At 36.4% G+C, this 13,737-nt stretch overlaps 2 protein-coding genes across 5 annotated transcripts; one reads left to right on the top strand and one right to left on the bottom strand.

Moving 5' to 3' along the window:
- Positions 1 to 254: 254 nt before the first annotated feature.
- Positions 255 to 11,061, bottom strand: cpsf6 (cleavage and polyadenylation specific factor 6). 4 transcript variants are annotated; one of them, XM_073813795.1, is made up of 11 exons: positions 10,935 to 11,061; positions 9,858 to 10,067; positions 9,648 to 9,751; positions 9,291 to 9,436; positions 9,017 to 9,190; positions 8,367 to 8,853; positions 7,995 to 8,099; positions 7,664 to 7,779; positions 7,420 to 7,573; positions 7,023 to 7,218; positions 255 to 1,943 (listed from the first exon to the last, which is right to left on the bottom strand). In XM_073813795.1, exons 1-10 carry the CDS (start codon positions 10,995 to 10,997, stop codon positions 7,035 to 7,037), a joined length of 1,743 nt encoding a protein of 580 aa, XP_073669896.1. In that variant the 5' UTR covers positions 10,998 to 11,061; the 3' UTR covers positions 255 to 1,943; positions 7,023 to 7,034. The 4 variants fall into 4 exon arrangements, with proteins under 4 accessions (XP_073669896.1, XP_065129477.1, XP_073669903.1 ...); XM_065273405.2 differs by having other exon boundaries at positions 9,282 to 9,436; XM_073813802.1 differs by lacking the exon at positions 7,995 to 8,099.
- A 452-nt stretch (positions 11,062 to 11,513) lies between these two features.
- yeats4 (YEATS domain containing 4) lies at positions 11,514 to 13,141 on the top strand. Its single transcript, XM_065264176.2, has 7 exons — positions 11,514 to 11,738; positions 11,848 to 11,967; positions 12,090 to 12,156; positions 12,260 to 12,354; positions 12,450 to 12,539; positions 12,670 to 12,757; positions 12,845 to 13,141. The coding sequence occupies exons 1-7, from the start codon at positions 11,688 to 11,690 to the stop codon at positions 13,012 to 13,014; spliced, it is 681 nt and encodes a 226-aa protein (XP_065120248.1). The 5' UTR covers positions 11,514 to 11,687; the 3' UTR covers positions 13,015 to 13,141.
- Positions 13,142 to 13,737: the final 596 nt, after the last annotated feature.

A 13,737-nucleotide genomic window follows, 5' to 3' on the forward strand; every position in this document is an offset into this window, starting at 1 on the left:
TGATAGCATACAAAATGGGACGCAGTTACAAAAATGTTTAAATTATAAAGTGTTATGTTCTCATTGGGCCATGAATGGCGCCCCCATTCGATAGCATTAATTATTACATTCATTTAATACTGAGCCTGTTATACTGCAAGTCTTAACATTAATTTTCCTGAAGACAAAATAATCGTAATTAATATAGCAATACACAAAATCTAGTGGACTTAACCGGTTAATGAAACTATACAGGACAATAAAACAAAGGCAAATCTAGTTTGAAAAGATTTATTGACTTGCAAAATATTTGAAAAGTTTTAATTCCTCTCTAAATGTATACTATCGAGAGGATACATTTGGTAGACCACATTAAGCATGCATGTAGTGGACTGAATCATACAAGTCAACCATGAACAATTAGGAAAAACATCCCTGAGAAATTGACATTTAGCCTCGAAATAAGACTGTGAACTTTGTCAAAGCAGGAAAAGGCAATTGGTTTGCGAATACAAAATCAGTGCAATTTTAAGAGCTCATCTAAAACAAAAAAACAAGGCAAACTTACCTCTTAGTCCAGATGGCTGTGAGTTTAAGGACGAGCCGGCACACACATGTAGTTTCCAACTCGAAACTGGCTGCATGAACACTAAAATCCTCTTTCAACGTTAAGCAGCACTTTTGAACAATATTTTTTTTAAACCTTGAACTATTCATATGATTCCTCTGAAACTTTCAAACATGAGTGGTATTTGATCCACATTTTCACCCTAACAGACACACAGAAGTCAGTGACATTGCACGTAAAGGCATTTACACGTTCAAAACATCTAAGGGACTTCAAATGAGTACTTTACCTTTAAGATTAGTTTATTTAACATCTTTAAAAGAAGCTTATTTGTAAAACATCAGATTTTAGCAATCCAAACTGTTTAAATATATACTTTTAAGTGTAAAAATGTTTTGTTTATAAGGTCAAACATTTAGAAAAACTGACACAATGAGTGAAATTCTGTTTGCAACAATAAAAGCTTATTAATCTAGCTAATATACATGTACTACATTCATTCAAAGATAATTGAGGCTTCTCCATGACATCTTGGTCTGCACACACACACACGAACATGAGGAATTGTTCAACTTTTTGCACATGGACCAATAAAGTTTCTGACATAGAGCCATTAAAATCCAATTACAAATGCAAAAGGAAAAAACGAATTGACATGAAGAAAATTTATCAGATCTACACTCATGCGAGTTCTAATAACACTTTGATATATTAATGTTGACCAAATGGCACACATTTTGAATGAGTATTTCCTTGATAATCTCATGATCATGATTACAAAAAAGAAAGTAAGTATTTTAGTTATTAACCTCCAAATTGTGAAACCATGTAATGACTTTACTGGAAAAGGCACAGTAATGGATCAACAGGGCGAACTGCAGAAATCACAGAGCCATTTTTACAGCAAAAACTAAAATGTAAACATTCGAGTCTGTGGTCCAACCCAAAACTCTACATTAAAATGCTAAGGAAATTCAATATGAATAAGCAGCAACCCCAATGCACACTTTATTACAACACAATCTATTTAATAATCAATGCAGAAGACACAAACATGGACAAGGTGAAAAAGAGAAAAACAAAAATGCCTATAAAAACAAATCTAGCTAACTGACAATTTACACATTATAGTAGAGCCTGAAAGTTGTTTTGTGTATTTAGAATAGAGCAGGCAAGCGATTCTTTCATCGTATAGCTGAACTTACTTGCACACAACTACTTTCAAATAAAAGGTAAAAAATAAAAAGCTGTCGGGAATTAAGAGTATAGAATATTTTACACAACTTTAGCGTTGCAGAGTTTATCCGGAGTCCGGCCTGGAGTCTCCGTGATGATGGGGCGCTGTCGGATGAATCTGCGTCGCTCCTGGCGTCACTGCTCCTCCTCTTGCGTTCAGCTGAAAGGTGTCAAAATGAAGGTGGCAGTTTGTTTTGGGGGCACTGAACCCAGAAACACACAAAGATGTTTTCCATCTACATCTACACACGCTCAGACTGTCCCACACATACACAAGCATGCAAATAACTTCATTTCAGAAGAAACACACAACAGTAAAGGGCTGTTTTACTTTAAACCAGAACAGTGACATCAATTTATGTATTTTTTAGTATGGTTTATATATTACTCAAGTAAATAGTTAAATGTACTAAATTTGGTACAATTCCCAACATTACACGCACTGTTAAGAGTGCAGTGATCGTCAATACAATAATGCTGTTAACTATAAAACCTGAAGTATGAGACTACATAGACTGAGATAAAGCCCTTAAATCATATCAATACAGTGTGAAGAATAAAACACATTCAAAGACATTGGCATGCACACATAAGAAACATTGTACCCAATACCATATTAAATAGATCCAGAACCAACAGGACGTGAATATTGAATATTCATACTTAGTGTTTTTAATTTATCTTAGGCCAGAGGTTTTCAAAGTGTGGGGTCGAACGAATCTACACACATTTACACAATGTTAAAATCTCTGTCACACAGCAGAATAAATTTAGATTCACGTTCACACACAGTTTCGCTGTTTACAGGAGACAAAACATTTTATAGCCAAACTTGCACCCTTAAATTTTCGGGGCTGATATTCATTGCCATGCCAATGGAATTGTACTGGATAACTTGTTAGCCGTCATGTCATAGTTCACTTTAAAATGAAAATTCTGTCATCATTTACTCATCCTCATGTTGTTTTAAACCTGTATAAATTTCTTTTTTCTGGTGAACACAAAAGATATTTTGAGAAATGATGGTAAACACACAGCAGTAAGTGACCATAGACTTCCATAGTAGGAATAAAAAAAATATGATGGAATTTAATGGGTACCGTCAACTGTGTGCTTACCATCATTTATCAAAATATTTTCTTAGTCATTTATCACAATACTTCCAAAATATTTTTTTCCTACTATGGAAGTCTATGGTCACTTACTGCTGTGCGTTTACCATAATTTCTCAAAATAGTAGGAAAGTAGACTTCCACATTAGGAAAAAAGAATAAGATGGAAATGAATGGGAATCATGAATGGTTTGGTTACAAAGATTCCTCAAAATATTTTCAGAAATTTATACAAGTTTATAACAACATGAGAGTGAGTAAATGTCAATTTCATTTTTGGGTGAACTCTCTCTTTAAAGAATAGATCATAGAGTTGACAGCAAGGCGCTCCACATGATTGGTTTGTAATGTTTTGCACAGAAGATTTTCTCAAAACAGCTATTACGTATACAGTGTAAAAAGGCCGTCGTAAGACCTTGAAAACCCCTGTCCTAGGCAATGAATTACCTTAATGCACAAAAACAGACGAAATCTCACAATGTAATAGTAATAAAAGGTGTGTGTAAACTTGTGTATAAACCTGGCAATAATATAACTTATAAGTGAACTTGTACAAAAAACATTTTAGTTTCTGTGAAATTCATGAACAACAGTGCTTTAAAGAGTGCTTGTGATTAAAGTGTGATGGTAAACCCATAAATGGTTCTGAATCATTAAATTGTTCACCATTGCAGGCGAGCATTAACAAAGTTAGACAAAAAAAGTTTTTCATTTGCATGTCATACTAATGTAATATCCAAGACCGGTTCATTTCAAAGAAACAAATGTTGTATGTTTTGTACAAGCCAACTTTTATGACATTTCACAGTTTTCACAAGGTTAATAAATTTTGCCACTTAAGATCTGCCATAAGACTGCACAAATTCACATATCTTGAGAAACTCTCATCATTTCACCTACATAACACCAACTGATATTTAGACCTCAAATATTTAACAACTACGAATGCCTGACACGATTCTGACTCAATCTCTGAACAAACAACTTCACATTTACATTTACTAAAATGCAGCAAATTTGAAAGCGTTCCTTTCTTCAGTTGTAAAACTTTAAACCATATTTGATCTAAAACTCTCAGGGTATAACATTTAAAACTTTTTTGAAGTGAACTACTCAAGCATAATACTGTATCATGACTGTGAACTCTTGAGCTCAAGCAGTCACACAAGCCCTTTCACTCTTTAAGTTACTCTGCATGACTAACTACAGTACAGTATTTTAACAGACAAATGACAGCTTGTTTCTAGTGAATCAGTGAAACAAAATTTCAGGAGGGCTGGACAAATATAAACACATCATTATGTTCATTTTAGTACCTGCTAGTCATAGAAGACATGGGCATCCAATATTAAAGGCATGATATCCTATTACATCACTTTTAAATTTACTTTACATTATCCATTTTGGCCATTTTAGTACACACGATAAATGTAGAGAGTGAACAGTTTTACTTACAGATATGACTAAATATTCAACAATGATGACGTTTCTTTAACTGAATTTGAACACCATTACAGTTAATGTTACAATGTGATTGAAATGACAAATGTTAAAGAATGACAATTTGTCCAACCATCTGATGGCATCTTAAGGTGGTCAAACAACCAGAGAGAAGCGCAGTGCCGCATCACATCCCATACACCAGATGCGTACATTGTGCATGCGTGAGCTCAAGATCAACGTCTCCTGATAACAATCTTTTTAATTTCATTTAACAGGCCACATTTAAACAATAAAAAAATTAATTTTCTCCATAAATGATGTTTAATCCTTTATAGTTTTCTTTTTTTTAAATAAATGATGAATCAGGTAACCTATGAATGCTTTGGGTGTAATTTGCAGTTTTCCAGTCTGATGTCATATCTTGTAGTTATTTAGTCCATTAAATTTCATGATATTTCTTTCAAAACAATGTTAATGTTCAACTATTTAATATTCAACTGTTTCCGTCACAGCGGAGTGCCGCAAGTGTGTATCCTGATAAAAATGTTAATGTTACGGAGTTTTTAAGACATGGGGCAACATGACACTGTGCTTCTTGGCTGGTGTGTGACCCCCTTTAGAAGGAACATAACTGAACAGAGGAGGGGGTTGGATGTATTAATGGGGTTCATGAAATGCAAGTTTCAGGATAAAACCTACAAAACATGGGAACTTTGGGTGTAAAGTACACAAGAAAAATTGTCTATTTTAAATTAAAGTCCTAAAAATGCCCTTATGCACTACTTTGTGGAAATTTTTTGCATCTGCTAAAATAAAAAGCACTGAGGCATTTACAACAGTGCTTTAAACAAACATGGTGTGCCACACTTTGGAAAGCTTGTTCCTCTACTGGAAAAATTATATGACCTTCATTGCCCTTGCAATTGGGTTTAAGACAATTGTACATAATTTGGCAGAAAAGTATTGGTACAATAAATTATATTATGGTGTCCCAAAAACTTACACTCACTTACAAAAATACCAGAGCTATTAAGCAACAGGTTAACACAGGGAACCTGACAAACTAAGAAAGAGCTAAGGGCATAATGCATTAAATACTCATTGCTTATGTTATCACTCAAAGCAGCATTACAAAAACACTATTAGAACAAAAATAAAAAATAAACGTTAAAATGTCCCTTTTTGAAAAGCAGTATAGCAGTTCTTCTGCATTCACATTTAAAAAACTAGAAAACATGAATATAAAACAATGGATAATAAGATTGGTATTTACCCAGAAGGGCTCAAACTTTATAAAAGCATGATTTTTCAAATTAGAGTTTGTTTAAGACAACCCAAGTTTAAAAAGATTGTGTGTGAATGGTGAAGAACTGCTACATCTCACCAACATTTCATAAAAATAAAAAAAACAACGAATGGATATTTGCATAAACCAAGAAAAGTTTAACTTAACATGGATTTGTTTGGTTTAACTACTTTAAGAACCCATGTATCACATTAGGTTTAAAATCATATCAGAAAATGTTTGTAGGCCATAGTGTCAAAATGACAAACATACAATTAGGAAGCAAATGGTGATGTCTCAAATACACCTTCAACAGCTTATGTTTAACCTGCACTCATAAATGGACTTTCAGAAAGATAGTTATCCGACTTTTTTCTTTTATCGCCATGACAGTTTCTAGGACCATGTTCGATATGAGATTAAACTTACCTAAGCATAAAATATCATACATTTATCTAAGCTTTTATCCAAGTATTGCAGATTTAACTACGTTTTTTAGACTATGGACCTTGAGAAAGTGTAATTTATAAAACATAAACCTTCATATATATGTGATGCCACTTATTTACCTTACAAATACAAAACGCCATCAACAAATCAGTAATTTCCATAACACTAAAATAACTTTTATAGAAACTCGCTGACAGTATATAAATGAAATACATGATTGACATTCTCTAAGTGCAAAGTCTTATTGGGGGATAAAAACATTCAATCATTTCTCTTATCAATCCATTTCAAACCATTTTTCTACACTTACTCATGATGACAGGTAAAATTTACATAACCAAATGCCAAATTCAAGACATGTAATACAGTTTGAATCTTTTTTGCAAACAATAACTTACATTTTAGGTAAAGGTTCAAGTGAAATTCTGTTTTGCACAAAATCACTGATCAATCAAATCATGCAAGTTCAGCCAAATATCAATAATTAAGATTTTTCCAGATACAAATTGCAGACATTACAATAGTACAACAGGTTTAATAACTACCAGTAAACCTCAACTGACTGAATAATCGACAAATCCAAAAGTTACAAGCAGTAACAAGTTATTTAACCCATACCTAATCTTAAACAAATACAATCCTTTTTAGGCAAATAGTTTCCACATAAAGCCCTGGATCACGTACAACACATCTGCTACAACTAAGGGTTGTCATTTCAGAGTTTGATATTGCACATTAAACAATTTTAAGACACAACACACACCAATATAAAGGAACCTGAGTACTTGCACATCTCACTACATAAAAAAAAGAGAATTGGCATAAGAAGAATAACTGAACATTCAGTCTTACCTGATCACTTACCTGCCCTCTGCTGGAGATAAGACTGAAGTACAGCATGTACACTATTCCTGCAAACAAAAAACACACACACAAACAGAATACACACCTTCCTCTCCAACTAACGGTGGCGATATTCCCGCTCGCGCTCTCGGTCTCTCTCACGGTCACGCTCACGATGGCGATCCCTCTCCCGACTGCGCTCCCTGTAATAGTCTTCATGACGGTCACGGCTGCGAGACTTGTGACGGCGGCTCTTCTCACGAGAGCGACTGTGGTCTCTCTCCCTCGACCTTTCCCGCCTACTTCAAGTGATATAATAAAGACAAGATGAAAACGGCCCATTATGAAAATTTTCATAATATAAAGCCTATTAGCCCTATACAAAATAACATTAGATGTCATGCTAATATTTAAATCCGCCTCCACAAGACACTGGTCATTAACTGAGCAATTTAATTCATAAAATAAAGATGGCAGATTTTCATAAGGAAATAAGGTCTTACCTGGAAACAGATCCATAGGATTTGGACTCAATTCCATGCAAGCAGTCCTGCAACGAGCTGATGAGAACCTTGCAGCGGTCATCAGCAGAAACCTTCGATTGCTTGATCAAAGAAATGGCCGTCACCAGAGTCTCTATAGCACTGCCGTAATCAGCTGCCAACACAAAGACAAGTTAAATGAAAAAAAAAAAAAAAACAAACCAGATCGTCGACGCTCACATTAAACATGCAAACGCGTTCATACCTGCGCTGGCATCTGATACGGCCCTGGAAATGGCACTGCTGGAGATTGCTCTGTTTCGATTCATGATTTCCTCAAACTCTGCTTCGCTCAGGGGAGTACGAGCTGCATCCATATCCCTGCAAAATAAAAAAAAAGACAGATTAAAACACACAAACTAGAAGTATCTCAGCATCACTAAAGACACATGAAGGATGGGATGCTGTTAGTGTTGAGTCTCATCACATCAGGTGTTAAATCACCACAGACGCTGCACATCTGCTCTTTGCACTAGCACCAAAGATCACAACACACTCAGGTCCTGTTTTAGGATCCTGGCTCTCATCAAACTAACCCTTGATCACTTGTATTGTGCAAGTGCTGAGCAGGGTTTTTCACATCAACCAACCCTTCGTTTATCCAGGGCTCAAAGCCACATACTACAGGGGGCCTGAAGTTACTAAAGAAAGGGGGAGATTCAGGGAATTGTTGTAGTATGTGCAAAACATATTGGAGCATGTCCAACACAAAGTGAGTAGAGGTGTGCAGTGTATGTACATATAAAGAAGAAAATTACTTCCTATATATTTAAGACTTTAAGGATCACAGCTTTTAGCTCCAAGCGCATTTAATTCATGAAAGATTTCAGAATAGCTTAACTAATAACTTGGTTACTGGGTAACAAAAAAGAGTAACTGTGAAAGAGACGAGTTGTTTTTATTTTTACCTGCCACCAGGGCCATAGTCCCTGTCATATGGTGGGCGGCCGTACGGATCTCCAGGTGGAGGCCCTCTGTTGTCAGACGATGGCATGTTGTTGTTTCCAGGTGGAGGAAAGAAGGCCGGGTTGACGTGAGGAGCAGGTGGTGGACCTCCAGGTGGAGGTCCCTGCATGTGAGGTGGGGGAGCGAGGCCAAGAGGGGGTCCTAAGGGTCCAGGAGGACGGGGAGGAAATGGCCCAGGAGGCGGCGGACCCTGTTGAGGGGGAGGTGGTCCTGGTGGCGGGCAATAGCCTGGTGGGGGTGGTCCAGGTGGCATAGGACCCATTGGAGGTTGACCAAACTGACCGGGAAACATGACTGGTGGAGGGGGACGGTCCCCTCGGTTAGGAGGTCCACCGAGAGGAGGCATCAGACCTTGTCCATGTGGTGGAGGGCCAGGGGGTCCTGGTGGCCCAGGAGGGCCAGAGGGTGGACGGGGTGGTCCTTGCATGCCTATTACACAACACAGTGTTATTTTTCTTCAAAGTAAAAACAAAAGAGTGTCCACCTCCCATTTTACTTCTGCACCAAGAAAAACAAAACACTGAGCTAGAGACAAAGTTTGTAGAAGAAAATGACTGCAATAAGGAAGAGGTGCTGCAATGCAGACAGTTACCTGGGAAGTGTGGAGGCGGCCCACCAGGACCAACTGGCCCAGGAAAACGATCACCTCCACCTCCAGGTGGGCCTGGAAAGCGCCCTCGACCCCTGCCAGGGGGAAAGCCAGCACGCAGCCCCCCACCTGGGGGCCCAGCTTTACCCTCTCCAGACATCTGTCCAGACTGTGTACCTATGGGGAAGAAGACAATTTTCACAACCAACCCCGTTCACACAAATGGTAGTTAATCAAAGAAATAATCCAGTGGTTAAGGGGACTGAACCTTGCTCACTTTTTCGCGACTGCATCTCAAACTGGCTGAGCGACTGCTTGTTGCATGGGGTGACGAGTGGGTTCTGTCCGTGCAGTTCACGCTTTGACAACAAATCCATTAGCTTCCTGGACGAGGCATCTGAACCCACACAGACCAGAGCAAATCTGTCGAGCACAGAAAACAAAAATTTTAATTAAGCCACCTAAACAATCCAGGAACTCATGACATCAAAACTATTATATAGAAAGCAGAATGATTTATAGATTATACAGTTATAACAAAATATTTACATAAAAACAATTAATTTTGATGAGACTGTTTGAAGTTTTAAGCAGACATGATGCCCCAAAAGGGTTAGTTGTGTTGTTCACTTACCCTTTTGACTGCCCATTTGCTCTGTTCTCAAAAAACTTGATCTCCAGCACATCATTTATGCCTATCGAACGAATAGCATCTGTCAAATCCTCATCAGTGGTCCACTAAAAACAGAAAAGCACAACACCAGTCAAAAAGATGAAGTTATATACTGAACTGTGATTTAGACATATGAAGTACAATTTGTATTTGGAGAGTTACACGACTAACCCATGTGAGGTTGCCTATGTACAGAGCAATTCTTTTGCCAGTGTAAGTGTAGACGACATTTGGCGGAGCCCCTTTGGTACCCTCAGCGCCTCCAGGTGCAGGTAGGGCATCCAGGTAATCTCGATCTTCAGGTGCATCCCCATTATTGGCAGATGGTGAAATTACATCATCATATAGGTCAATCTGCTCATGAACAGGATAATCTGATTCCTAAAAGGAAAAAAGGGAAATACACAACCATTAAAAAGTTATTTACTGCAAAAATTTATTTTATATTAAATTAGGATTAACACGTGACATACATTAACATTTTAAGCAACTTGACCAATTCCACCCCAAAAATTAGGCACTGTTAACTACATCAGTCAGCCAACCACATAGGTCATTAACTTGAAAAAGATCTTTAAGGCCCTTATTGTTAAACTGCTTTAAAACGACATGCACTTCAAAAACTTTATTCAAATATATTGAGTTTAGTGAAGAAGTTCCTCCAAAAATGCAGAAAATCTCCATTCAAAATCCATAAACCGTCCCATAACTTACCAAAGGAAGTAATTTACCCTCATTTTCACGAACGAATTTTAGGCCTATGGATAACAATTTCGCGAAAGATATAATTACCGTTAAATAAAATGACTTATTATTAATAAAGTGAAACATTTTAAATTCAACATGATTTTTATTATTTGGGATCAGATGTGCAGTCTGAACAGGTCCGTCGTGAAATCCAGCTGAGGCCATGTTAAACCTCGCGCACGGCCTACTTTCGATACATGATACCACAAACAATGAAAGCACGCGACGTGACGAGTTTCTTTAAAACAGACACGCGCGCTCTAAATACAAGCTTTATAACGATTACCAGAGAAAATGAGTAAACACAATTCAGACTACTAATAATTAATAAATCGTTTTTTTTTTTTTTTTACTTGTTTAGCACTGAACGGGTTAGCACAATTAGCAGACGCCCCGATGATTCCTCGAAGATTGGGGCATATCATCGTTGCACAGTCTAATGATACGTATGTGCAAAATGTAAGATACTTTTTTCGAGGTAAACAAAAATATTTAACCAACCTGATTATTAAACTCCTCTTCAACATCAGCGTAAATATCGATGTGGTCAACACCGTCCGCCATTTTCTGTGTCCCTCCTCCTCCTCTGTGTGCGCGCAAAAGAGACGCCAACAAGTGAAGCCAGAAACCCCCGCCAAAAAATAGAGAGATGGGCGCTGTGTGAAATGTATTTTCAAAATAAAGGATCTCTTGAGTTTCTTTTACTGGCGAAGAAATACAATTATTTCCTAATACATCTGAAAATGCAGACATTTTTTATTATATAACTAAATAAAAAATGTGTTTTAATATTGGACTGTTTAATAAAATAACAAAATATTTTTTTTTACAAATTCTATGCAGGCTGACTAAACTGAAGATGCTACAAGTTAAAAGTTTTGAATCGTTTTAGATTTTTTTGTGTCATAAGAATTAATAAAGAAAAAAATAACCCTCCTCAACTATTAAACGGTCGTGTATTTGGGTATTTTTATTTTGTAATATATTTATATAATGTAATTATGTAACATATATTTGTAAAGAAATACCACCATCGTTTTTGTTTAAAAAAAAAAACTTGGAAAAAACAATGGTCAGGACATTTATTTTGAAAACATCAACTCAAAGTGTTAGCTAAAACCGAAGGCTAATCCATACGTGCTACATTTACAGGCTTTATTAAAGAACACATCTCATGGCAGATGGAAACAGAAATTCAGTTCCGTTCAAAACTGTACTTGTTTTAGGAATATAATACTTTACTTTTTGTATACTATGTTTAAAAGGATGGCTGAATTTGGTCCAGATTCGGGGGGACGGGTAAAGGTGGGTACAATCATGCAGCGAGTGCTATGGCATTGTTTTGATTGTTAATATTCTGACACATAAGAGCGTAACTTATATTAACGGATTCCTTACAATGTCTTCATACAAGGGAGTGACTATCGTGAAACCGATCGTGTTTGGAAATGTTGCACGGTATTTTGGCAAGAAAAGAGAAGAAGACGGTCACACTCATCAGTGGACTGTTTATGTCAAGCCATACAGAAATGAGGTTTACCAATATTTTGTTTATTATTATTATTATTATTTAGACATTTTAAGTGATCTGTATGAATGTTATTTTATTAAATGCCTAACATTCTATGCTGTATTCTTTCCCCCTTAAATTGACAGGACATGTCTGCTTATGTCAAAAAAATTCAGTTTAAACTGCATGAAAGCTATGGGAATCCTTTAAGAGGTGGGCTGTTTCTCTTACAATATCAGTTTTATAATGAAAGAATGTCATTATAGCATCACATTTGTGTAAAATTCACCCATAAAACTCATTCAATTTGTTTCAGTGGTTACAAAGCCACCATACGAGATAACAGAGACTGGCTGGGGCGAGTTTGAAATCATTATCAAAATCTTCTTCATTGATCCAAATGAGAGACCAGTAAGAAGCATTAGATGGCATATCTGGATTAATATACCTTTGGACTATTTTAACTCAAAAAGCCAAATATGTTTGGTGTTTTGATTTTTTTTCAGGTCACCCTGTATCACCTTCTGAAGCTTTTCCAGTCAGACTCGAGTGCCATGCCAAAGAAGACTGTTGTATCCGAGTTCTATGATGAGATGGTGTGAAGTTAATCCACACACAATTAACAATTTGACAGCATATCTTATAATTTGCTGATTTTTCATGTTTAATGCATTGTTTTCTTTATTGAAATGGTTCAGTGACAATAGTGCCTTCTCATTCTTGCAGATATTTCAAGACCCGACAGCCATGATGCAACAGCTTCTTAACACAACCAGACAGTTGACGCTAGGGGCGTACAAACACGAGACAGAGTGTGAGTGACTGTTTTATTATTATCAATAGTAACACTTGTTTGTCACTAGAATGACTTCTGTTTTAAGCATGTGAACATGTGTTACAGTTGCAGAGCTGGAATTAAGAACACGAGAAAAATTAGAAGCGGCAAAGAAGAAGACGAGCCAGGAGATCACAGAGCTTAAGGAACGATTGAAAGCCTCCAGAGAAAACATTAACTTTCTCAAGGGAGAGATACGCCGAATGGAAGAGGATGACCACCTAAAAGAACATTAGGAACTTTTATACCATCAGATAAATAGGACTGTGGACGTTGATCCAGCATCTGTTCAACACTTTTCAACTCTTTGGGTTTTGTTATGCTTTGTAAATTAAAATAAAAGCAAATTCATTTGGTAGCGAATATCTGTATTTTGTTCATGTTTTTCTGCAAGATGTTTGGCAGTACAAGAAGCATTGTAGTTCTCATGTAATGTTTTATAAAATGAAACATTTTTTTACAGAAATGGTTCCTCTTGCTTTTTTCATCCAGTTATAAACATGCAACAATACAACCATGAATTACATTTTAGTCTTTAAATGCATGCAATGTTTTGAGTGTGTGTCACGTAAAACCAAGTGTGCTGTACGTCCACAAGACGGCGATAAAGCACACGTGAGGACATTACAGATGAATCAGACATTAAACATCTTAACTGAGATATAACCACCAAATGAACATTCTGAAAATAGAGTACTGCGTGAAATCTTCATTCGACATAAAAAATACATGCTTAAATCTATTATTATAACCAAATATACGTTGTTTATACAATACACCGAGCTTCCAAAAAAATAAAACGTAATGACTTTTAGCCGGATGTAAACATTCTTATTTAATAGCAATAAAGAAACATTATAAAAATGAATTGAAATCCAAGGCAAGTACTATCCCACCTGAATACTGAGTGCATACTCAAGTTTATTAATCTATTATAAAATTATATTAATTATTATCTA

The sequence above is a fragment of the Paramisgurnus dabryanus genome, chromosome 1 (assembly GCF_030506205.2).
Source record: "Paramisgurnus dabryanus chromosome 1, PD_genome_1.1, whole genome shotgun sequence".
Taxonomy (NCBI): domain Eukaryota; kingdom Metazoa; phylum Chordata; class Actinopteri; order Cypriniformes; family Cobitidae; genus Paramisgurnus; species Paramisgurnus dabryanus.